The 27,483-nt window shown below is 39.5% G+C and overlaps 1 protein-coding gene across 12 annotated transcripts in view; it reads right to left on the bottom strand.

Moving 5' to 3' along the window:
* CYRIA (CYFIP related Rac1 interactor A) overlaps positions 1–27,483 on the bottom strand; it is a 102,512-nt gene that overhangs the window by 7,273 nt on the left and 67,756 nt on the right. For all 12 annotated transcript variants that reach the window (XM_070574381.1, XM_070574383.1, XM_070574382.1 and 9 more), the window contains 8 exons: positions 24,064–24,143; positions 9,201–9,322; positions 7,892–7,997; positions 5,849–5,985; positions 5,302–5,379; positions 5,015–5,131; positions 4,845–4,924; positions 3,260–3,386 (listed from right to left, as the gene is read on the bottom strand). In XM_070574381.1, coding sequence (XP_070430482.1) covers positions 3,260–3,386; positions 4,845–4,924; positions 5,015–5,131; positions 5,302–5,379; positions 5,849–5,985; positions 7,892–7,997; positions 9,201–9,322; positions 24,064–24,133 — 837 coding nt within the window. In that variant the 5' untranslated portion in view covers positions 24,134–24,143. The remainder of the gene's footprint in view (positions 1–3,259; positions 3,387–4,844; positions 4,925–5,014; positions 5,132–5,301; positions 5,380–5,848; positions 5,986–7,891; positions 7,998–9,200; positions 9,323–24,063; positions 24,144–27,483) is intronic.

Raw genomic sequence — 27,483 nt, 5'->3', positions numbered from 1 at the left:
AGGTGAAATACCTATGAGAGGAACCCAGGAGGAAGAACAGATTTATGAGGAAAGGAGTGCCTTTGATTTGAGGCCGGCTATGTCTCAGGTGTCCAGAGGAGGTGGGTTCTGGAATTCCGAGTGAGGTTTGGGCTGGGGACTGGGGTTAAGGAGCGATTCCTTATTGAATCATTCCATCTAATTCTAAGGAAATCATTGAAAATGCCATCTCACTCCAGGTCACCTTTCCTGGCACCCAAGAACAGCCTCTATTCTCTAAATGACACATACCTGCCCCTTGGGCCTCGGTGACTCTGCTCTGATGATTCCCTCTGCCTGGAGGACTTCTCATTCTCTCTGTCCATTTGGTAAAATCCTACCCCTTCTTCAAGGTCCACCTCAAATCTCATCCTCTGTCTCTGCCTCTGAGCAGAATGAGTTTCTCCCTCATCTGGATTTCTAGAGCTCACTGTGCATCTATTTTGCACTCCAGGCACATTGTTTGTAAGTGCATAAAACAGAACCTCTTCCAGGGCATCACAAGGAAATATTTGTTTTTTCACAGTTGATGCTGATACCCTAAGGATTTATAAACTCAATGCAGGTAATTAATTACTGGCTTAGGAGCAGCCTGATATCTGGAAGAAGACCTTTTATGTCATCAAAGAAAACGGTCCATCCAATACATGTTGTGTTTGGTAAACCCAAAACTTTCTTAGAGATGCATGCAAACTTCAGTATGAACAAACCTTTCTTAGTGAGACCTACATGAACAAATACACTTCATCAAGACTATGTGTGGTTAGATTTAACATTATATAATGTTTACGATCTCAACAGAAAGACTCAGTAAATGACAAACAAGGACAAGCTTTTTAAAGGTTAGGGCTATAAGACATAATTGTATACAGTGTATTTTCAATTGTTGACTCTGTGACAAGTTAACAAATGGCTATGGTAAATGAGAATGTCCTATGAGTACCAGGTAATAAATACTTTATCATATTCAAATGATATTCATGGAATTATTAATAAAGTTATTTATACTCAATCTATAGTATAAAAAGGTTAAAGTCTCACAAAGAATACAGTAAAAATATTTATTGGTATGAAAAAATTTCCATAATATACTGTTACGCAAATTAAATACGTTTAAAAATAGCCATTATAGCAGGGTGCTAATTTGTTAAGCACATATACACACATACACACAAATATCTATATGAAAAGAAGGGATATATGTATGCTGACATATTGATAGTGGTCATCTGTCTACGGTGAGGTTACTACAGATACATTTAATTTTCTGTATTTTGATTTCCTGTATTTTCCAAAAGTTTTTATACTAAATACTTATTTACCTGGTAAGCAGAAACAATTTCATTAAAAATAATGAAGACTCTATGAAGAACCAGGACTAGCTGTGCTAGGAAGCCAGAACCTCAAAATGAGTAATCCAAGTTGCATTTTTAACTGATAGATTTTCTTACATTCTTCAGACTCGTGGCCCCTCTGGGCATGTAGACTTTCTGTCTGCACAGTACTAGAGCATCAAAGATGCTGTTCTGGGCAGATGAATGAGCACAGAGTGTGCCGCCCAAACTTAGCCACGTCAGGATGTTAGGACCAAGAGGTCCTATTCTGTACTTAACAGGCTTTAAATCTATAATTAATAAGACAAGAAATAACAAGTGTTGGAGAGGATGTGGAGCAAAAGGAACTCTCATACACTACTGGTGGGAATGTAAACTGGTGCAGCCACTATGGAAAAAAGTATGGAGATTCCTCGAAAAATTAAGAATAGAAATACCATATGTCCCAGCTATTCCACTGCTGAGTATTTATCCAAAGAATATGAAAACACGAATGCATAAAGATACATACACCCCTATGTTCACTGCAGCATTATACACGATAGCCAAGATTTAGAAACAACCTAAGTGCCCATTAATGGATGAAAGGATAAAGAAGATGTGGTATATATGGAATACTACTCACTTATAAAAAAAGATGAAATCTTGCAACAACATGGATGGACCTTGAGGGTATTATTCTAAGTGAAATAGTCAGATGGAGCAGTCAAATACTGTATGATCTCACTCATAAGTAGAAGATAAAACAACAACAATGACAACACATAGAGATTAGATTGCTGGTAAGAGGGGAAGGGGGGAGGAATGAGAGTGAAAGGGGTGACAAGGCACATATGTATGGTGACAGATAACTAGTCTTTGAATCATGAACATGATGTAGTCTACACAGAAATAGAAATATAATGATGTACACCTGAGATTTATATAATGTTATAAACCAATGTTACCTCAATAAAAAAATAAACAAACAATGAAAAAAAGGCTTTAGACTAACATATGGTGTACACTATTGGGTGGTGTTGCAGGCAAAGGCTGGATCGAGAGGAGGTGTGCTTTATTTTGCAATTAGCAGGAAATCACTTGTACTCCCAAATCATTTGTTTTCCAATTATATTCATTCATTCAGCAAAAACTCTATGGAGCATGTATCGAACGCCACATTCTATGTGCCAAGTACAGTGCTAGGCAGTACAGTGCCAACAGACATTAGAGTACAGATCACGGTCTCTAGCCTTGTCAACAAACTCGGAGTCTGTGAGGGAGTCAGAAAATCCAAAATGGTAAGTGCTCGGGGGCCAGAAGAGAAAGAAGGCTCTGATCCATGCAGGGCACAGAAGATGTGCTGCTGGATGAGGTGACATTTGAGGAGCATCTTAAAGGAATCCACCCATCACAGAAGAGGGAGGGCACTCTGGGCAGGGAAAAGGGCTCAAGCACATTCCAGTGACAACAAAAGCCATGGGAGTCAGGTGGAGCAACTGGCAGGGGCGGGAGGAGAGGAAGCTGAAATGCCATTTGGAATTTGACCACGGTGTCTTGTTATCCAGTATCTCCCAACGCTTTCCACATTAAGACACATATAACATATAAAAAAATATATTTATATGGTACACTGGGTAAACTGAAGGGGCAGCTTGAAGCTAAGTGTCTGTTGACCTGCTTGGCTCTACAGGTTGAGGTGATCAGCAACCTCGTGGTCCTGCTATGATTTTGAGGTTGCATGTTTTGTTGGATGTATGTAAAAAAGATCTGACTTCCTGTTATGAGGAGAGCTGCCATGATGGGGCTTGCCTCTTGGAGAGATCACACTTAGTAGAGGATGGAGGAAAGAGAGGCAGAGGGGCAAGGTCTGTCTGGCAACATTCACAAACTCTTATTTGGAAAGCGCATTTTGTAACTATTCTTACGTCAATCTTGGATGTCTTGCAGAAAGCTCCCATAGGGTGGACATGGTCGTAGAGGATGATGACCCCCACCATCACCCTCATGCAGAACATCAGCGTTTCTTCACTTGTAAACCTACTCCTGTACTCCCTGGAAGAGAGAAGAAATGGCAGTGGCGTTACTTCCTTGCCAGAGCACGTTCATTTCTGGCTCCACATCTGGCTACCTTAGACGCCTCTAATCCTCTCTTGAGAACAATCCCAGACCTGCAACAACCAGGTTAATATGTTCTTAAAGAAACCCATGATGATAATTCTCCTTGAATCTATCCAACCAGCAATTCAGTGTGAAAATAAGGTAAATTAGAGGGCAGTAAATTCTTTTCTCTTCTGTCCTTCAATAGGCCAGCTCATCACGTACATCACTCCCCCACCCATCAATCTTGAATATTTTATAGCAGGTCCCTCTGGCTGTCCAAGATTATAGAGAATAATGGCTTCATTATGGAAAAAAGAATCAGGCTCATTTCCACAAGAGCAGCTATCATTTCCCCAGTCAGAGTAACTTCTTTTGTTAAGACACAGGCTGCAGCCTGAATTGGATTGGCAAAGATACCTAAAAGAAATTATGTACCATTCACTGGGCTGAGAGTATTTGTGGAGTTTCAATTTCGTTCACTTACATTGACAGGGTCCCCAGTGATTCAGATAATTCAGGGCAATTCTACAGACTTTCTTAACATCTATTTCATTAGGAATTGGCCCCACAATGAAGATTATCACTATTTGTGTCTTGGAATAAATCTTAGCTTTGGTATAAGTGAAATATTTGAAATTAAGGTCATCTTACATTTGAAAAGACCGCCAAATTTTATCAGGCACTCTTGACAAATTTAGCCCTCCCAAACACTCTGCAAAGTTGGTGGCATTATGGGGACTTCATCAGATGAGGAAACCAAGGGCCAAGGCAGGTCAGACCACTTGCCTATTGGCACAGAAGGGGCTATAGACATAAGGAAAACCCTGACTTCTGAGTGTGGATTTCCTCATTACCATGCTACCTCATCCTCAACAACCTCAACTATTTTTTACATCTAGCAACTAGTGTAAGTACAAAGAAACTGCTGAGAGAGAGAGAGAGAGAGATGTCCACTATCACTCTTGCAACAGCCTTACCCCTTCTACTCTTGGTTCTAAAACTTCTCCCAAATCTTTTCTCCAATATATTGATAATAATACTCAGTCATTTAGCCCAATCTTCCATTTTGTCTTTCCACATCTTCTACAGCATCTTTGATTTGAGTCTTGATTCTGCCACCTAACAAGCTAAGCAACCTTTGGGAAGGTTAACCAGTCTGTTAACCTTCGGAACCTCAGTTTCTCCAGCTACAAAATGGGGATAAATATACCTATCACCTAGAGCTCTTTATGAAATTAATTCAGACAATATACATGTAAATTTGAATGCCCTGACCCAAATAGTAGATGTTATCATTGTCATTATCATCATCATATTAACAATCATCATCATTATCATACTCATATTAAGATGAGTTCGCCGCTGTCTAGGCGAACTCTTGACCATGAGTACATCTCTGATTTAACTTACGGAGTTTCCAGCATGACTTTACAAACACTTGTCATTGTACTGAGGCAGTCTGTGGTGTTCTCTATTGGCAGAGTTTTGTTCTAAATGGGAGACACAAATATATGTTAGCTTTGCTAGCAGCTTTTACATGCAACTAAGAAAAAAACACTTTGTTGTTCAACTTAACTTACTTCGGAGACAAAGTGCATTGTGGCATTGCTAAGGGTTTTCAGCATTGGCGTGGCTTCTGCATAGAAGAGGGACATTCGATTGGCCATCTCATTATTGACTTCATTCTCAATGTCTAGCTGATGAAAATAAGAAGAAAAGACGCAGTTGATAAAGAGATGGTCAGAATCCCCAAACTCCGGAAATTGAATTACAAAGACTCTGTCTTCTCCCTGTGTCCTCCTCAGATGCAGAAATCAAAAGAGATATGGAGGATGGGTATATAGACCCAGGAGACCCAGGGACTCACATGCATGTTGTTGATGCGATTACGACTTATTGTCCTTCTGTAGTAGCTGAAGTCATTCTGAATAGCGGGGTTCCTCATCTGAAATTCAGAAGGAGGAAAGGTCACTTCCAGCATTAGATGAGGGATAGGCGTTAGGAGACTAGACAGTAGATTTTGTAAATACCAGACTTCTCTTTGTTACACAAAAGGCAAAGCAACTTCTGGTTAAAAATAAGTACTCAGAGCTTCATTCTTTTAAAATATGCCCTGGTTTTGCTATAGGCTAGATTTCAGGCAAAGTGTATCCGTTCTCAATGAGGAACAGAGACTTGAAAAGATTTTCTCTTATTGTATTTTGGCAGATTTTGAATTTCCAAGTACAAACCACCATCTTAAATCACTTTTATCACAAGGAATGCAAATGCTCACCACAATATGCGTCTCTGCAGGGAAGGAGTGACATCTTACTCATCTCCTTATTCTCCCACTTATAGCATTAGCAGAGTACATGCACACAGTAGGTACCCAGTTCAAGTTTGTTAAATTGTCAAAGCATATGCGGCCTAACCTTCAGCTCATCGAATCGAAGGGTAAAATGTAGAATTTCCGCAAACTCCTTTGCCAGGGCTTGCTCCCGCTCCAGGTGTTGGGTTGGCGTGTAGGGTGGACAGGTCAGAGATTCTAATAAACTCTGAAGAGCTTTTTCTGAAAGTCAAAGGGATAAAAATATATTTGAGGTGACCCATAGAGATCCTTCAAAAAGCACAATTCTTAGAACCAGTTGACATTCTCAGAGATAACTTTCTTGGGTCTTTCTTCTCTACTGTCTTTCCCCATAACTGTGTGAGATATGCTGCTTATGGCTGAGGAAAAGACAGAGCCCTTCATGGCCAAACAAGCTAGCTCCACTGCAGAAGGCCCCCAGGGGCACACAGTTTTGTAAATGTCCTCCAAAGCTCAGCTGGAACCTCACATGCTCGGTAGTCCCAATTCTTAACCCTGTTAGAAAACCACTTTTATCACAAGGAATGCAAATGCTCACCACAATATGCGTCTCTGCAGGGAAGGAGTGACATATACACGTTTTTGGATCAAGTGCATGAGAAAGCCATTCATGATCCAGGATGAGATGAGGCAGTTGTGAACACACGGGTTAGATAACCTGTTTTGCAGGGGAAGACTTCTGGGCCCATTCTAGCTCTTCTCTGCATCTATACTCTAACCTAATCCCAAGAATATTTTTCTACAAACCCACTGCTATACCTACCTCCATTATTGTCCTTGAAACAGTCTCATTACTCCCTCTTGTCTGTTTCTAAACATTCCCTCCCGCTTTTCCTTCAATATATTCCTAATAGCACTGAGTCATTTAACCAACCCTCTAGAACAGGGGTTGGCAAACTATGGCCCACTGTCAATTTTTGCAAGTAAATTTTTACTAAAACATAGCTACACTCATTCCTTTATGTATTGACTAAAGCTACTACTGTGCTATAACGGCAGAGTTGAGTAGTTGCAACAAAGACAGGGTGGCCCACAAGCCTAAAATATTTATTATCTGGCTCTTAATAGAAAAGTTTGCCAGCACCTGCTCTATGGTCCTTAAATGTCTTTCACAGCATCTTTACAAGGGCATCTCTAGCCTTTTCCATCTATGGAAATGCACTGTCTTCTGAGGCAGCTAGTTCTACCTTGACCTGCTCTGTCAAATGGATCTTTTTCCTTCTGTTGAGCTTAAACTTAGCTCCTCAGGATTCTGGTTCATTGGGTTTGGACATACACTTTGAGGAAACAGAGAAGTTAATCTCTCTTCAACTCGAGAGTCTTCAGAAGAGCTCTCTTCTTGAAAAACTGGTTCAGTTCATTCAACTACTCCCTTTGGGTCTCAGCTTCAAGTTTTCTTAACACCATGGTTATTACGCTCCTAAAGTATTTCAATTTCTCTATTTCGCTTAAAATGTGGCATCCATTAATGGCAAAAGTAGAGTAGAACATTACTACCCCCTTCATCATTCCAGATATATTATATTAACTAATGAAACCTCAGATGGCTTTACTGATGGGAGGAATGGTTATATCATCATGGTGCATACACTGAGCCTACTGTCAACCAGACTGGACTTTACTCTTGCTTCTACAAAGTCACCTTATACCTGTACAGGGTTTTTTTGTTTGTTTGTTTTTATCTTTCTAAAGCTTAAGGACAGCACGTTATGTTTGTTTTTCTTGTATTTTACTGTATTACATTTCTCACATGACTCTAGCCAACCAAGTTATTTTTGGGTTAGCAGGTAACCTGTGTCTTCCAGCTTCTCTATCTCTCAGAAATGTGCTCAGACCACAGCAAAACTGTTAAGAGTCGGACTTAAAAGACCAAAGTGACACCCACCATTAGAGACACCTTAACTGTGCCAATAACTTCAGGAGAAGAGACTTTAAGTGGATTGAAAGAAATGAAAATGTTAGGTGTTGTTGTCCATGAATGCCTCTTATAAGACACCCTGGATGGATGTAGGACATTTTCCAATGCACTGAGCTCTTCCCGCTACTTTCTCAAATGCCATAATGGAACTTGATACGCAGGACACGAAAACTGTAAACACATACTCACCTAACCTTATTGAAAACTCATAAAATCTTTTTAGCCTCACGACCAGAGGACACACTGCATTCCAAGCTTTTTCTTGAAGTTGAATATCATTGGGATTTTGAATTGCCTACAAAAACATGATAGAATTGTTTAAAAAAATAAGCTCCACATCAAAATGCCGTAAGATTGAGAAAGGATTTTAGTTAAAAAAATGCAATTTCTGATGTACTTTGCTAATGTGTATTTCTTAAACTGACATCAGTTCGTCGGACTGTCCTCCAACATGCTCAATTAGAATGGAGATTGTAGTACTTGAACATAACGCAAAGGACTCTACAATTAGATCCCGTGTCATCTTACTTGTTTCTCTTATCTTAAATGAAAAAAAAATGCACATCTAATTGGAAGCAATTCAGCCCTCCTCCCCCACCATTTGATTCTTCTAAAGCAGAGCCAGGGCTCATTAGGAAGCACAGATTCTGAGGATATTTTCTTGTCTCTCTAATGTATATTACATTCTTGCCAGTCTGCGATGTTACCTAAATTACCAATGGTGACCCCTAAGTACAAAAACAACTTCTCAATAGGCTACTACTTTGTTAGAAATGCTGTTTTGTTGATTTCAGCAGCTTGAGGATTTTGATATTAACGGTGTTTTATTGAGAAGGACGATGGTAGTGGCAGCAGGGTGTGTGCGTGTGCGCATGTGCGTATGTGTTGATACTTCCACAAAACTAGACTATTTCAAATAAAAGGAGTGTGAAGTTTCTTGCCTTTAAGGCATTAAGTCTCAAAAGCCACACTGACAGTTCCTTTTTTGTTTTGCTTTTCATGCATTTATTTTTTCAGTCTCATAAGTCATTTCAAGATGGCAGACCTGCAGGCTACTTAAAGCAAAATAGTTTATGGCTGTTATTTGTGATACTGGCGGAACCTGCCAAAATTATTACAAAATGTTGGAAAGTTCAGTAAACCCAGATCTCATGACTCATATTCCAACTGTTGTTCATACTTTATATGTACGTTTCCCTTAAATGAAGTAATATACTGACAAATTATTTTTAAATGTGAGTCCTGTGATATCAAATATACGTCTGTGGAGAGAATGGCTAATGTTTTACATGGTCTACAGCACTGCATGCTCAGATTAATGTATTAGGATAAAAACGGTAATCCATATATTTATTTAAAGACACGTTACCCTCCTCGTTCTTCCTACTACTCTAGGAAATAATACTAGGGCTATTACTTAATCTTGCTGTGTGCGTGCATGTGTGGGTTTCCCTTCTCATCCAAGGGTGTTGTTAGCTCAGTATTATCATTGGCATACGTCTCGGATCTCTGGCCCCGCGCCCTTGTAAGCCTGTAGGTCTGCGAGGATGCTCTCGGAATCCTGGAGGACAGCGCTGATCTGGTTCCATATTTCCCTCTCTCCTTCTGTGGGCTGGGCATCTAAGAAGAAGGGAAACCAAAAGACACAGAGGGTTTGTGTTTACGAGCAGCTTGGGAAGAGGATTGGCATTCAGTTCTACCTGCTAGACAAAGCTATTTTATTCCTGCAGGTTTAGTATTTACTTTTTAACACGCTAAGCTGCTAGGAAGTGAAAACTAACACAACTTTTGCCCATTAATCGGTTCACACAGTCACCAACTTTTCTACACACATTAAACCAAGCATGTTGGGATCACTGTAGGAAATCCTTTACTTATTTGTGTAGAACATATTTTTTGCACACCTACTATGTGCCAAGTTGATGTACTGGGTGATAGAAGAAATAAACATTGTCTTTTTGAGTCCACTTTTAACAGGAGAAGCTACTGTATATTTCTGTTATGACTGAAAATCTGTGAATCTGAGTATAGAAAAACCATCCCCCTTAAATTTCCATATTTAAAAAAGCTTAAAATATTAGGTAATTAACTAGCCATGACAGAGATGTATCTTTCTGGAACACAATGATATATAGAAGTCATTGTGACTTCTCTTTGAACATGAACTCAAGAAGTGCAGGGAGTCCATTTAAAAACACCTGTACTGCTCATCTTTGGTCTTGACTGTGAATGTTACGCACAAAAATAAGTGACACATTTAAGCTTACATAAATGAAGAATGTATCCTAACAGTCTCAGAAGCATCCCCTTAGCTCCTGGGTGAATTCCCACTTGATTACATTCCTATAGCCCATATAGGAATGTTCTTGTTCCCAGGAGCATTTCAGGGCAGTTGGTGGGTGGAAGTTGAGTGGTGGTAAGGAGTGGGCTTTATTTGTCTCACAATACCTGTACAATAGGCTACTTGCCTGGGCTGGTAAGAAGGCTAGTCTCCATCTAAAACAAAGGCACTGCTAACGGAGAAAGGGAGTATATATCACCTCTTCAAAATCTGCTTTCAAAAATCCAAGTCCAAAGGTACTGCATTCTCTCAGCAGACCTCACTAGTGAAAGGGTAGGCTAGAGTTATGCCTGGTTTAACACTTCCCAGATCAAATTCCAGTTTTGACTAACCTTGGTAGGAGCACAAAAGATTGATCCTGTGAAAAGTAGTAATCCATTAGTTTTACTCTGGGGTAGAAAAGACAGAATTCAAAAGATAGGTGATACCCAAGTGAGGCACTGACCATGCTGACTGGCCTTCAGAGATACTGAGCATCAGAGGAGGGATTGGGCCAGACTTAACTGCTCCTGCTTCAGTGACCTACACCAATCCAAGGCCAGACCCTTGAGAAATGATGCCCATGGGGACTTTTAGACCATTTTATTTCCCAGTCCTGCTAAGACCAAAGAAATGAGTAGAGTTACCTGGGAAATGAAGGGTAAAATTCATCAGCGTATGGTAATTCTCTTTAGAAAAAAATCATAGGCCCTCACAGATCATCCAGAAACTTTGCAAACTATACCTTCTAGGAATGAGATGGATTTCAACTAAGGAAGGATGACGGACTATAGTTCATGTGCACCAGGGTTCAGAGAAGGAAAAGATGAGTGTGGTCTGGGATGAGTGGAAATCACTTAACACAGGGATGGGACTTGAGCTGGGCAGATGGAAGGCGGAGGGGGTGCATCCACGAAGGGCATGCAGAAGGCTTGGCAGCTGGTGAAGGCAAGGCTGGGCCTGGAGGAGGAAAGGGACCCGCCAGGTTAGAGGACAGAATTGAGCCTGGGAAGAAAAGGGGAAAAAGAAACCCCTCCTTTTCTACACTTCTACTGTTTCTCACAAACACTTGGTAAGTTTTTTCAGGTACACTGTTATTCACAATATTAACCACTTTATTTTTCATATTTTCCTGTTTACTCAAACTTTTCTCAAAGCAATATGGGTATCTTAAACAGAAACCTAAAACCTCACAAGCTAGGAAGCCTGTAATCGAGGAAAGCATTTCAATGGAACAGAATTCCAGGGTAATGCTGGCAATTTCCGAGTAAGAAGAAAGTCAAGGAAGAGAATATATGACAAACATGCAAAGAAAAGATCCTAGAAAACAAAGAAAAATAAAAAACTCATTCACTCAAATCCTTTCGCCCTTTGATGAACGTACTGAAAAATCACAAACTAAACAAAGAGAGTTTCCTAGAGAAAGATATATTTAAAGAGGAGGAAAAGAAAAAGAGCCTGTGACCAAGATTCTGAGGGGTAAGTCTGTTTGAATATAATATAAAGTCGTATGCGAAGAAGAAGGCACCAGAAAAGGGAAGCCCCCTAACCTTGGCTGTCACAGGGCTCCACCTTAGCAAGTCACCACTTGATAAGTTTTAGACAAAACAGAATTACAGCTAAGTGGGCTAGAAGAGGAGTGCTGGAAAAACAAACCCAAAAACTCATCCTTTTGATGATTATGTAAACACAAAAGGAGAAAGATTTCAAAGTCAGTTTTTAAAAATAGAGGTCTTCCTTAAGTGCTTTAAAAATAAGATAGTTTCCGATAGAGTGGACTAAAAGTGGTACAGGCCATAGATAGGCGAGCGTCTCTCTCCACCCCAGGTGAAGTGACACTTTCTGATACAAATCAACACTGACATTTATGTGACCACAGAGTTGGACGAGTAACGTGGGGGTGGTGTCACTTCTTTCCCAGAGGCGGTCGAGTTGGGGGCTGTGGTGAATAGCTTCTATCACACAGTAACTTTCTCCTGGCAACTGGAAGGATCTGTGAAACAAGACCCTCAGTCCCGAGCCTCCGTCCCTGGGAAAATGTATCTTTTGGCAGATATCCTAGTGTCTTTGAAATGTTTCTCTTGTGGCCCCAGCTAGCAGGGGTAGGGTGGGAGAAATTCAATCCATCGTTCCTTCTTTCATCCCGACTTAGAAATGTGTTGGCTCATTTTCTTCCATAATTTGTTAGTCTTATTATATACACTATTTTTTCCTCCTTCTTCCATCATGGAACTGAAGTCACCTCTCCTTCTAGCTAATGGTTAAGCCTTTGGTGCTGGCAGCATGGTGACTGCCTTCTGGGCCAGGGAGCTGTGAGATTCTCAGGAGACTCAAATCACTGGTACCATCAACTTCCAAGGTGGAGAGTGCTGCCTGGGAGAAGCCCACATCTGCCTGTTTCTTTTTTCTTTTTTTTTAAAGATTTTATTTTTTCCTTTTTCTCCCCAAAGCCCCCCGGTACATAGTTGTGTATTCTTCGCTGTGGGTTCTTCTAGTTGTGGCATGTGGGACGCTGCCTCAGCGTGGTCTGATGAGCAGTGCCATGTCCGCGCCCAGGATTCGAACCAACGAAACACTGGGCCGCCTGCAGCGGAGCGCGCGAACTTAACCACTCGGCCACGGGGCCAGCCCCGCCTGTTTCTTTTTTCAAATGGGAAAATGACTGTGTAACCCTAAGTGACATCTGGCATTGGCCCATATGTTTATGGAAGTTCATGATTCATCCTACTTTGACCTCTCAGCTAAATGATCACACAGTCAGGACTAATTAATGGGAATCTAATCCATTAGATTGTAGGACTCTGGCCTTGTTTATTTCATTTACATTCTATCTCCAGGACCTAGCACAGTGCCTGGCATATAGTAGATGCTCAAGAAAAATTTGCTGACTCAATAGTTGAGTGAATGACTTAAATGTATTTCTCACACTATGTTTTGTGATAGTTTTTCTGCTTGTCTTTGAATTCTGAGATTTTTGGAGACAGGGTCTGTATTCTTGTCCTCAGTGGCCCCATATGCTTTACCCAATGGAGACATTCAATAGATATGTCATGAATCAATAAAGAAATGAAGAAACCGACCAGGTTGTGAAGAATGTGAGTGTTGGGAAGCAGCAAAAGAAATGAAGATCCTATTACTTCCAGAGCCTCTCCTCTGTCTCTTCTCCCTAAACGGCTTTTATACTGTTACATCTCTCACCATGAAGATATATGCATTTGGCTACAATCAAACTGGCTATCCACACCTTCATTAACACTTGTTTAAATCATCCATCATTTACCTATGGTCTCAATGTCTCCTCAGTGTAGCTAACACACTAATAAGATATTTGTTGAGTGAAAAATTGCACTTATGTTTAGCATCCCGATCCTAAAGCTCTTATTTTGGTGTCTGGAATATTCCTTAAGAGGCTTTGGGGTCTATACTTTTGGTATTCTCTGTATTAAGATTCAGCTGGTAGCCATGTTTTTAATATTTATTGTGCCTTCAGATGTCAAGGAGAGTGATCTTGAAAAAAGACCTTGAAGAATTAATGATTGAAAAGGTTACTATATTTATCAGCAACTTCCTAAAACATTTGCTGAGTGAACAGAAACTCTGAATTATGGGTTTTGTTTTTCTATTTTTAACACAAAGATTGAACTTTAGTCAAAGGTCCACACACACATATGCACACCAATAATATTACTGATGGAAATAGGTCCTTAGCTCCAGTAGTAGCGAGAGAATTCTTTGGTATCAGTGAATTCTTCTAAGAATCTCATTCTAAACTTCCAATCATCACCAATTATTTCATCAAAATGGAGGAGAATGGTTACATAAAGCTGGTCTGATTCTGTCTAACAATGAAGCTGTTAAAAAAAAAAATCCCTGTGATTTACACAGGCAATTTCAGAAACCAACACTTCTAGGAGCCCTGGAATGAGCCTATGGAGGCCATTCCCTGGGCAATGATTTAAACCCTGTTCTGGACTTGCGACTGTGGAAAACATGAAAATGTATCATATGCACTGTGACACTGAATACATACAACTCTTGTCGAGAACTTGCTGAATTCCAAGTGCCTAGAATTTTTTGATGGAAAAAATTCCCTCTTATCAATTAAGATAGTTAAACAGCAATCATTTTGTTTACAGGGAATCTATTCATCCTCCTTTGGCTCAAGTTGTTAGTGCCAGTGGGTATTCACTGTCAGCATTTTGATGTCAGCAGGTCAGGTAGAGGTTTCACTGTGAAGGACTACGGTATTTACTGAAAACAGAATGCTTGGCATTCCACGGTGGATGGAGAGGAAGGTGGCTATGTGCTTTGTTGTTAGGAGGGAACATCTTCGTGGACATCCCCCAGGGCACGACAACAGGGCTCAAACCAGAGCAGGGCTGTCAAATCAAAGTGTTCTTATCTTTGTAAATCAGCCGAGGACCCACTCTGTCTTCACAAGCATCAGGAGTACACATACCTTCTCCTAACAACCTATTTAGGACTGTATGGAAAATCCGACAGGAAATCAAACAATCAACCAAAGACAATGTGAGTAGAAGACACGATTTATTTGGGGCTGTCTTTGGCTTTGAAGGAAGCCCTGGCATTTCCTCAATAGGATATATTCCTATCTGCACCCTCCCAGCTGCGGTATAAACACTGAAGAAAGGTACACCAAAAAGGATTTGCCAAAGCCATAGATTAAATCTATAGCTCTTCTTCCCCACCCACTTCCTCCCTTCTCCATCCTTCTCCCCTTCAGGATAAACTAAGAAACATAAATATCTACTATTAACATTTGGGGATGTAAAATGGTAATGATTTATAGCAGAATCCTAACTGCTTACAGAAACAACATAAAATTGCAATGGTCCATTGGAAAATGTAAGTGTGACTGGGCTGACATATTTATTTGTACAGGAATATTAGTCATCCTATGCCAGAGCCCAGAACGCTTTCCCATGGAACAATCAGATGAGAGACCGCAAAGAGCAGGGAGGGTAAAAGTACTTGAAGGCTTGTCTACTTCACTCACATGCAGTGGGGTCCCTCTGATGTCATGAGGGGAAGGATGGAGTTTTTGGAAACCCAGGTCCTACTGCCACTTTTGACACTGACTGGATATTAGACCTCAGGGCAAACCAATTAATCTCTCTGGGCCTCAGACTAATTCTTGGTGAAAGGAGGGAAGCTAACAAGAGCCCTGTCTCCTCTCTGTATGGTCCTGTGGGGACTATGACCTGTAGGATTATAACGATGTTGACACAGATGAAAAGCACTTAAAAAGCAAAAGTGCTAGAAATTTAAGGAATCATTGTGAATGGATCCCTGAGTCGGCACAAATTCTTTCCCAAGTCTGCTCTGTTTGTTTGTTTGTTTCATTTATAAAGTGACCAAAAATATATCTTATTTTCCTCCTTTCTTCTCTCAAGATTATCTAGCCTCCTATGAACAGCCTTAGCAGATGTGAGGGTACCAGAGAACGAGAGGTGAAAGAAGAGTCAGTAGTGGCAAGAAGTAGTCTGTGTCAATAAAAAATCCCAGATGATTGGCTAATCTGACACTCGCCTTGTTTTAAAGAGTAGGAGCCTATAGCACTAATAGGTCAAGATATTTATAACCTTTCTGAAAGTACAATGGTTTGGAGGCGTTAGAATTTCCTTCTCAACACCCCCACCCCCACAGTTATTGTTCTTAGCATTCCTATTATACTCATAAAGGTGAGTGTGTCTTATAAGAAAACCATTTCTTAGTTACTGTCTTCTAAGAAACATGTCTTCAGCCCAGCCTAGAACCTGTACGTTTTCTGGCTAGCCCATCATTTGCTCTCTGTTCTAACTATTACAGACTTCTTCTCTGTTACCTGTACTAATGTCTCTTCAATGTTCTTGCATCTTATCTCCTCGATAAAATTTATATACTCCTTGAAGAAGAGGTCATCTTCTTCTAATGTTCCTATATTTATGCACCCTATGTCATCTCTCCATGCCTCCCTGCCCTACTAAGACCCCATCCCCACTTCTGCTAGCCCTGCCTCATGCTACAACGGAGGAGATGCTCTGCATATAGTTACCGAATTAGCATCAGTGAAAAGAAATCAAAGTTCCTAAGCTAATACTACATCCCCAGCCCTGCGCTGAACACTGGATAAGACACATAACGATAGAAACATATGACACCATACAAATCTTCTCCACAAAGAAGTTCTTCAGACTGAAGTAAAATGATACCAAAGAGACCTAGTTACATAAAAAGGAATGGAGAACACCAGAACAAGTAAATATAAAAGATCTATTGAAATCACACACATAAGCACACATTTAAAAGACTACTGAGAGTTTAAAATAAAAAAAGCCCAACACATTGCAATGAGGAGCTTATAGCATATGTAGAAGCAAAACATATAACAACAAGAGCACAAAGGTGAAAGGGTGGTGATTGGAAGTACACTGTGATAGGTTCTTAAATTCTTCATGGAGTAAAGAATACATTTTGAAGATAGATTGCAATAAATTAAAGATGTATATTACAATCTCTAAAGTAAGCAGTAAGAGGCATAACTAAAAAGTCAACAGAAAAGACAAAAGAAAATACTAAAAATTATTTGATTTAATCAAAAGGCAGGGCAATATTAAGAGAGAAACAAAAGGCAAATGTCACAAATGGAAATCAACTCCAATACAAACATTAATTAATGTACCTACAACATCAAATGTAAATAGACTAAACACTCCAATGAAAAGGTAGATATTATCAGCTTGGATGAAAAAGCTAGAGCCAATTAAGTGTTGTTTACAAGAAACACTATAAACATGAAGGCACAGATAGGGTGGGGAAACGTACCATGCAAACATTAAGCATAAAAAAAGCTGTTATCGTCAAAATATGAAACACCTGGGGATATATTTAGCAAAAGATGTCCAAGACTTCAAGAAACTATAAAATATTGCTCAGCAAAATAAAAAAAAAATCTAAATAAATGGAAAGATATACCAAATTCATAGATAGGAAGAATCAATATTGTTTAGATGCCAATTCTCCCCAAACTGATTTATAGATTTAATGTAATTATAACCAATATCCCAGCAAGATTTTTTGTAGAAATTGAAAGCTGATTATAAAATTTATTTAGAAGTGTAAAGGAGCTAGAATAGTCAAACAATCTTGAAAAAGAACAAGAAAGTTGAAGGACTTACTCTTCTTGACTTTAAGACTTCTTATTTGTTATATTTTGGTATTAATTGGTGAAAAAGATCAATAAAGCAATGGAAGAGAATAGCAGGTCCAGAAGTAGCCCCATACATATTACAGCTAACTGATAAGGGCATTAAAGCAATTCACTTGTGTTAGAACAATTTTATATTACACACAAAAAATAAACCCAACACTTCTTTCACAATATGTACAAAAGTTAGTTCAGGATCGGTCACTGACCTAGATGTAAAGCTTAAAATTGTAAAACTTCCAGAAGGAAATATAGTAGAATATCTTTATGACCTTGGGATGGTCCAGGATTTCTGAAAGAGAATATACTATGGACTTAGTTTAAAAGAAAAAAAATGATAAATTGCACTTTATCAAAATTTAAAACTTCCGTTCGTGAAAAGACATCATTAAGAAAATAAATAGGCAAGCCACCGACTGAGTGAAAATATTTGCAAGCTATATGTCACAAAAGACAGGTAATAAGAATACAGTAAGGAACTTCTACAACTTAGTAATGCAAAGACAAAAAAACCTAATAAAAGATGGGTCCAAGACTTGAGTAGACTACATTTCCAAAGAATGATAAGCAAATATCCAATAAGCACGTGGAAAGTGTTCAACATTATCGGTTATCATGGAAATGCAAATTAAAACTACAATGAGACACCATCCCACAACCACCAGAACAGCTAAAAGGAAAAAGATCGACAATACTAAATGCTGGAGAAGATGTGGAACATTTGGAGCTCCCCATATTGCTGGTAGGAATGTAAAATTGTACATCCCATTTGGAAAAGTTACATATAACTATCCTGTGACCTAGAAATTTCACTCTTAGGTATTTCTCCAAGAAGAATGACGTCCACAAAGGTTCTACAAGAATGTTCACAGCAGGATTACTCACAGCAGCCAAAACCAGAAAACAGCCCAGGTGTTCATCAACAGGAGAATGAATACACAAACTGTTATACAACAGAGGAGTACTCAGCAGAAAGGGGATGAAACTACTGGTACATGTCACAGCATGGTTGAATCTTGAAAACATAACGTTGAGTGACAAAAAGATACAAAAAGCACATACTGCACGATTCCATTTATATGAAGTTCAATAACTTACAGATTAGCTAAATTAATCTTTGAGATAGAAATCTGACCTGATCAGTAGTTGTTTCTGCAGGGTTGTGAGTGGGAGGTGGTGGGTTGACTGAGAAGGGTCATACTGGAACTTTCTGGAGTGATAGAAATATCCTGTTTCTTGACAGGGTGTGGCATTTATCAAAACTGATTGAAAACTACACTTAAGATCTGTGTATTTCAGTGCATGCAAATTATGCTTCAGTGAAAACAAATGAAATGAAAATAAATTTTAAAAAGTGGAATAATCAGGCAAAGAAGAGAAGTTGTCTAGCCTGGGCAAGTGAAAAGGTGTTAGCATTAACTAGAAGCAAGAAATTGGATTTTCCAAAGGAATTTTTTTTTAAAATAACAGCTTTATTGGATATAATTCACATTCCATACAATCCACCCATTTAAAGTGTACAATTCAATGATTTTTAGTATATTGCCAGTGTTGCGCAACCATCACCATAATGAGTTTTAGGACATTTTCTTTATCTCTCAAAAAACTTTATACCCATTAGCAATTGTTCCCTATTTCTCCCCAACCCCCTATGCCCCCCACCTAGACAACCACTAACCAAGCTTCTAACTCTATAGATTTGCCTATTCTAGGCAATTCATATCAATGGAATCATACAATATGTGTCTTTTTGTGACTGGCTTCTTTCACTTAGCATAATGTTTCAAGGTTTATCCATGTAATCAGTACCTCATTTCTTTTTATTGCTCAACAATATTGAATTGATACACATTTTATTTGCCCATTCATGAGTTCCTGGGCATTAGAGTTGTTTCTACTTTTTGGCTATTATGAATAATACTACCATGAAACACCTCAGCTCTGGATTTTGGAACTCGAAAGGTTGTTTGGCCAGCTCCCCTGTCCCAAACACTAGGGTGGGCTAGTGCCTCCCTTGGATGTTAGTTAAATGTGGTTCCCAAACTGGTTGATCATCAGAAGCACCTGGGAAATGCAGGAAAAAGCATATTCTTGGGAATAGACCACTGAATCAGAATTTTGGGGTAAGGCTCTGACAACTACATTAAAAGAAGGTTAACCAGATGTTTCTAGTGATCATTTCGGTCTGGGAATCACTGGAATACTTCACTGCAAGGTTCACGTCTGCTGCCTGCTTTTGGTGCCCTAATGGGTGGATCTGATTGACCAGTTATGAGCAGACCTTCTGGCACACATCTTCCAATACACTGTCCCTAAAAACCATCACTCATGAAAACCTAGGTTGCATTTTATTCCCCCCGCCAATCCTGTTTCCCAGCCTTCAAAGAGGAAATGGAGACACGACAAGGAGGTGGAGAGAGAAAAAGAAAAAAAAGAAAAAACAGTAGGATGAAAAAACAACAATGAAAAAGATGTTAAGTGGTTGTGTAGAAATGTGAGCTTAAAGTGTAGAACTCACTGCAATGGTCAAACAAGAATTTATATCAGAGCTACACAACTGGAAAACCTAAGGACAGATGTATCTAATTTTGTATTGTATTTTGACCCAGCTTAATTATATCTATTTGACCCAGTTCAATTATATTCCATCATGGACTTCAAAAAGAATATTCAGCGCTCAAAGTAGAGGTGCCAAATTCATTTAAGCTGTTGCTACATGCTGTTCAGCCTTCCTTCCTCCCTCCACTGCTTACTCCTTAACTCTTTGCCATCCAGCCTCTGTACTCAAAGCAATAAATCCTGAATCTGTCTTCCCAGTGGCTACTGGTAGCTGGGCAGCTCACTGCCCAATTCATCATCCTCTTTTCAAGCCTCATCCTTCTTGCCCACTCTGCAGCATTTGATTCCATTTATACTCCATCCTTCTTGAATTTCTCTGCTCTCTTGACTGCCTGGATCTAGCCTGTTCTCTTCTCTCTTTCACATGGCCTGCATCTGTTATTAAGACTTATTTGGTGCCCAGTGATCTGTGCTCAACACAGGGATAAGTGCTGGGTCACAAAACTAAGTGGGGCCCCAGCAGTCCTGCCATTGAGAATCTCAGTTTAGTAAGATGTCCTCCTTCCTCTTCAATGCAGGCTCTTTCCTGGATCCTCTAACTACTCAACCTCCCTTTAAGCATAGGCACACCTGAAGCTGCCATCTGCTCAGCTCTTTTCTGCGCTCTACTTTTCCCTCAGGGATTTCAGCTATTCTCATTGGAGATGAGTCCCAATTATGGACCCCTGAGCTTCCATACCTGCTGTGGTTTAACCCAAGCCAGTCTTCTATTTCTTTTCAATAAGCATTTGGTGCTCTGTCTAAATTGGGCCTCTTGCTGTTCGTTAAACACGTCCTTCCTTTTCCTATCCCCAAGTTTCCATCTGTTGGAAAACTATTCTCCCCGTCTATGCCTGTGGAAAAACCGCTCATTCTCTAAAATCCATTCCAAATGCCATCTCTTGCAAGAAGACTCTCCAAGTCCTTCTATAGCCTTCCATTTATAGAAACTAGATATATGCTGTTTTTCCCACTTTATTCCCATGTCATGCCATGCCTTTCTTAAGCCTCTTCTTTTATTTTGTCTTAAACTCTGTGCCTATATTGTGCTCCACGCTAGAATTCACTAGGCAATGACTGCTCTTGTTTAGCTCTGTCTCTCTGACAGTGCCTGGTTCACATGGATGCTCATCCCCATACTCAACATACCGTTACTGTAGTGAGCCGAAATCTACAGACTCAAGGAAAAATCATGGCCACCGCACTTCCCTTTCCTACCCTTCTAGTCCATCATCATGCTTTCTTGAAAATCATCTTTAGGAAATAGGATATGCAGAATCAAGAAACCAAAATTATTTTTTTCCATGAGACATCTTAGTTTGTAGATGACAAAGACATCTCTCTCTGGTCAGGAACAGAATGATGGCTGCAGCACTTTTAGGAAGCTGCTTGCAGTGAGCACTTAACGGAAGAAAGCAAAGGGGAGGAAAGTCAAAGGGATCTGTCTTCCCACCTCCGTTTCCTAATCATTCCCTGTGTGACTTCAGCCCAGTTATTTATCTTCTCAGAGTCTCAGTGAAATAACATTTATGTTCTCCTTGGGATCAATGGGGAAACAAATAGGATTTTATATATTTTTATAAATTTATAGTTTTAAAATTTCCTTAAATATCATTGTTCTAGCCCTAGTAATGAGCCACTAGACATGGGAATTCAGTCCACACTTTCCTCTTAAAAAAATAATAGTATATCTACAAATAGAGTTTTGGTACTATAAACTATCACCAAAGTTTAAGATTTTTAAGTGTTCTCTTTCGCCAGCATGACGTCTCTTGAAATAAATGCTAAGAAAATGTCGAAAGTGCAAGACCGAGCAGATCAGAGCACTCTGGCTGTAGGAGAGAGGAAGAGATGGCCCTCTGCTAAGCGGTGGGGCTGGGGATGCCCTGAGGCATAAGCTCAGAATGCGGGTCTTCCAGAAAACAACAGTTGCACACCACTGCTTTAAATCCCTGCAGATTTTACTTTTATCACTTTAAAGGCTCTTAAAATTAGACTTGACAAAAAACTCAACAGTACTCTTTGTGGAAGCACGGAAAGCCAAGAATCCAAGAACAGCTAAACAGGCAAATGGGCGCCACCGAATCTGGCAAGCATTTGCGAGCAGTATGCCCAGGTGCATGTGGAATTTAGAGCTTCCAAAACAGAACAGGCATGTAACTCCCCTAGGTGTTATACGCTTCCCCAGTTTTGAATGAATGGAGTATTTTACCACTATTTTGGCCTTTGTACATGCCAGATGCCACAGTGTAAAATGCATGTGACAAGAAGTGGAAGGAATCAACTAAAAACGCAAGTAGTAAAATTAGGGTAGTGAGATAATAGGTAACGTATTTTGTAAAAATTCTTTAAAGTTATTAATAAATCTTCATCTTAACAACAACAAAGATATGTATATTGTAGAGGAGTAGCAAAAGTTACACCAGTAAAAACGCCCATTTCTTTTGAAGTATCAAATCAATCTGGTCTTGAGCTCCCAGCTGCATCCCTTACCAAATCCAATCAAACCCAGCCAAACCCAGCCAAACCCAACCAAATCCAGCCAAAGCCAGTAAATCCAGCCAAACTCAACCAAATCCAGCCATACCCAGCCAAACCCAGCAAATCCAGCTAAACCCAATCAAACCCAGCCAAACCCAGCAAACCCAGCCAAACCCAACCAAATCCAGCCAAATCCAGCAAATCCAGCCAAATCCAACCAAACCCAGCCAAACCCAGCAAACCCAGCTAAACCCAACCAAATCCAGCCACACCCAGCCAAACCCAGCAAATCCAGCCAAACCCAATCAAACCCAGCCAAACCAAGTTAAACCCAACCAAATCCAACCAAACCCAGCCAAACCCAGCAAACCCAGCCAAACCCAGCAAATCCAGCCAAACCAAATCAAACCCAGCCAAACCCAGCCAAACTCAACCAAACCCAGCCAAACCCAGTCAACCCAGCCAAACCCAACCAAACCCAACCAAACCCAGCCAAACCCAGCAAATCCAGCCAAACCCAATCAAACCCAGCCAAATCCAGGAAACCCAGCCAAACCCAGCCAAACCCAGCCAAACCCAACCAAACCCAGCCAAACCCAACCAAACCCAGCCAAACCCAGCCAAATCCAACAAAAGCCAGCCAAACGCAGCCAAACCCAAACAAACCCAGCCAAATAACAAGAAGGAGAACAGCAGAAAACTGAGTTAAATCAGAAGTGAGATATCTTTCATTGAATGTCATATAGATTAAATAGTTTTTTCAGAACACATGAATTTTGGGGACCACTTTCCCTTTTCAAGTAGCTATTTTAAATACACCAAAGATAGTGAAAAGATACATCTAGGGAGCCTTCACTTTTTGGTTTATTGCACCTTGGAAAGCTCTTCTAGCATTTACTTAGAAAATCTCTTCTAGAAGGTTTAATCTATATGTAAGAAAATTTCCACTATTATTTTTAATATAAACAAAATAGTTGAAAAATTAAAGCTTAAAGCAGATTAAAATTTGCAGCATATGGTGAATACTCTGGAAAATGACATTCAATTGTGCTTGGAATTGTAATTCAAAAAAGGGGAACACAGGCGTGAAGTTGATTAAACATGAATATGTAATTCATTTGTAAATATACTCAATCAAGAAAATAAACAAGGTAAAAATCTCTGTATTTCTTTAGTCGTGATTCATGAGCCATTTTATCTTTGAAAAAATTTTAAAATTTTTGGTCAAAGAAACATAACTTTTCAGATGAAAAGACTACATCTCAAAATGCTAAAATAGCTTTGTATAGTCAAATAACATATACAGAACAGAAGAGATGACTCAACAAATAAATCATCTGGAAACCTCCTTTTTTCATATTATCACTTTTTCTTTCACATCTAGTGTTATTTGTTTTATATTCATCTGTGCAAATTACTATGTGTACTATTTCTCTTTGGAATATGACACAGTGTTTCATGGAAGTTATTAGTAAAATACATGGTGATGATTTATGCTGGGTCTACCAAAGCTGATCATTTCTAAAATGAAAGAAAACCACAGACACATTGAAAAGATTTTCAATTGAGTTTCTTAAAAAACAAATAAGAAAAGAAAGAAGGAAAATAATCTTTGAAGACTCAGAAAGAAATGCACAGTGACATTTGGGTTTGGTTTAAGTATCATATAAAATCTTTATGTTAAAACTTCCCTATCAACAAGCTATAAAGAAAGTGAAAAGTTTTCATCATTATCTTTTAATTTTCGGAACTTACTTTCAAAATCCAGGAAAAAATGTGGATAGTTTTCGATTTCCCTGGTAAGGACTTTGAGCAGGTTTCCCATCCCAGCAAACCTAGGAGAGGTAACACAAAACCAAATACCATTAGCACCATAAAAAAATAGACTTCTTAAAGGGCTGCACATAGTGGATGAGCTTCCATAAATACCACTGGACCCCCAGTAGCTACACCCAAAGACCAGACAGAGCAGCGACTCCTATCCTGGGAGATGACTAATAGCTTAGCCACTCATTCCTGAATCAGTGGCTGATAAATATCTCTGAGATTCTGGGTCTCTGAAACTTAGGGACATCTGGTCTAAACCATACAAACTATGATAATGAGACAAATGTCATAAGCTCTCTCTGGAGAATACACTTGCATCCTGTGTCTCATTCACTATAAAGAAAATTGAAGAACACACTATTCAAAGAATCAGGTATTTTAGTTATAGGAAATTATGGAGTTTAGGTATATTCTACAAAGAGCCTCCTTTTCCCCTTCACTAATCCTCTGAATCCTTACAGTTAATATTGCAACTCTGCTTTGTTTCGGCTCTACTGATGTGGGAATATACCATGTTAATGGACAAGCACAACAGTGAGGCCATTATTAAAATATCTGTCCAGAAAGGTAAGTTTCTTAAAGTTCCTGAGAAAAAGAGTTTAGAAAACACACATTTATATCCCCAGGGACGCCTCTTGGTCTGTATAGGAGCCAGATTTCCTACAGGTGCAGCTCGCAATCAAGTCAGAGGTTCTCTTAATTTGACATTTCAACGGTAACGAATTGGGGACTTCATGAATTGTAAAAATGAAAAGGTATAATATCAAAAAAGTGATTCTCAATGAAATTGCAGTCTAATTGCACAGGTGAAGCAAATCAACAGAGAAAAACAAATTTGTTACATATTTGCAATCTCAACCTAAAAAAAAAAATAGGGAAAACATAGTTATTATTTAAGTAAACCACACAATTTCTACTGCTCTCAGCTCTAGACAGTAAACTCTTTTCCCCAGGAGGTCATCGTCCATTCGTTCAGTCAGCACATATTTATAGAGTCGCAGCTCCCTGCTGGGTGTCCTCTTTGCAAGGCACTTCTCTAATTCATGACTGAGACGCCTCAGTTGTGAGGGATCAACTTGAAAAATCACTGGACCAGTACAAGGGAACGGGCAGGGCTGCAATTTTCTATACACATCCCTTCCGACAATGTTTATGCCAATACGAGGAATTTTTTAAAATATGCCACTATAAGAAAGGTGTGGTGAGAGAAGAATGCACAAAAGGATGACTTTGGGTGCGACACTATGTAGCCAGCAGTTGCCTTAGGTGCAGAAGGTGGTGTAATCTAGTCTCCACAATCCCGCCCTGAGACAACACTCATTGACTTGCAGACGTCATCTGTGGGATAAGCCACCAATGTGAAGCTCAAAGACTGCTGAGGGAGGTCGATTTCAATTCCAGCTCTGTTTCCTGCTAGCTCTGTCACCCAGGGCAAGCTCCTTCAACTCTCAAAGCCTCAGTTTTCTCATCTGTAAAACGAATTTTTGAAATGTATCTGTTTCATCAAGGATTGAGGATTAATAATATAAAAATATAAAATGCTTAGCACAGCACTTGAAGTGCTCAAGCATGTTATGTGCTTTTACTATTGACAAGGATGATGATGATAATTACCACCACCATCATTATCATGATTATCATACTGCCTTCAAATATGTATTTAGGATTTTCCTATAGAAGATGGATTTAGACAGGCTGTATGTGGCTCTAGGGAAGAGAACTAAGATCATTGAGGACATAAGAAAGAGCTTCATTCAATGTCATGAAAAAGTTTCTAACCATTAGAATTCTCTGAATACTGAGTGATTTGCTTTGTGAAATAGGGCGCTTTCTGTCACTTGTGGTTTTTAAGTAGAAATATGCTACATCAGTCCTTAAAAATATTGTAAAAATGAGCCATGTGTTGGGCAGAAGGTTGGGTTAGATACTTTTTAGACTTCTTCCATCTTGAGGTATGTGAATATTTGGGCATGCATGCACATGTGCACAGACATACCACACACATGCAGATACACCACACATACACACAAACACACAATGGAAGACAAATACCACGCTTCTCTCTTCCAAAAGATTCTTCCGTCATTCTTCTCTTCCTCCCTTGCCTTGAAGCACATTTCCTTTTAAGATATTTTTCAGCAAAGCCCTGTTTGAGGTAGGTTCTCCCAAAATAAAATTCGGAACTGGTATGGTCCATCCCTGCCACTGGGCAACATCCATAAACCCTTCTGGGTCTCTCAGAAAGAATCTGTTTCCAGCTTAATGAACCATTCCACTTCCGATTCAGAGGCACTTCTTGTAGGAACATGATTGTACTGTTTAGTAGCAGCCCCTACTTTCATATAAAATGCCTTAATGGAAGTTAAATATTCTTAATTTCCCTAGTTTTGTGCTATTAATGTGTCACAAGACACCTGAATAGATTTAGCTTCCTCTGAAAATTCTGTCTCGTGCAGGATTTTACTGCCAAAGTATCTAGGTGAGAAATATGTCAAGCCTTTAAAATTAGTAACAGACTGAAAGGAATACATGTGGAAATACATCCAAATATTAGCTGGCTGTAGAATTCTCTCTCTTCAAAGGTTATTCAAGCGGGTCGGCTGATATGGTCAAATATTTGGGAACATGATTCTAACATCAACCAAGGTCAATTAAGAAACTCTTAGTATCCTAGATGTTTCACATTTCAAACGGGAACTGCCCAGAGCAACAACTTCGGGACATTATTATAGTTTTAGGGGTCAAGTCCAGTCTTATGGAACCTAGAAAACATGTATTCCAACACAAGTAACTTGAATAAGTACAGAAATATTGCATCTCCTTCATGGCAAGAAGAGTTGATGCTTACTGCTTCCCTCCAAAATCAACAAGAATTCATCGAAGTATATTGTGGCTTAAGGTCTACAAAGTGAGTTAACATCACACAGATGATCACTGAGCAGAGGCCATGATTGTTTTCAATTGGAACCAGGGCTCTACTCAGAAGGCCACTCACCCATGGGGCTTCCACTACAGCCCCAGCCGTATTTCTCATGAAAGAGACTCTCCAACCTTTTCTAACAGCTCCTCAGTGCATACAAAATACATTGTCATGCACCACGTTACTAGTGAGATGGCTTGATTAATTAACATGAAGATTATTTTAAAACATTTTATCTTGTTCAATAAAAGATTTTAAGATAAGTTATTATACACTAGTAGAGGATGCAAATACTTTCATAATAAAAGTGGAAGGGAGAGAAGAATAGAAGTAGAACAGGAAGATGACGGTAGAGAGGCAAGTAGTAGGTGAACCACAGGTCAGCTAGGCCATAAAGTCTCCACATTGACTGGAGATGACTTATCAAT

Source organism: Equus przewalskii, chromosome 14 (assembly GCF_037783145.1).
Source record: "Equus przewalskii isolate Varuska chromosome 14, EquPr2, whole genome shotgun sequence".
Lineage (NCBI taxonomy): Eukaryota > Metazoa > Chordata > Mammalia > Perissodactyla > Equidae > Equus > Equus przewalskii.
This window is presented reverse-complemented; position numbering and strand designations above follow the sequence as displayed.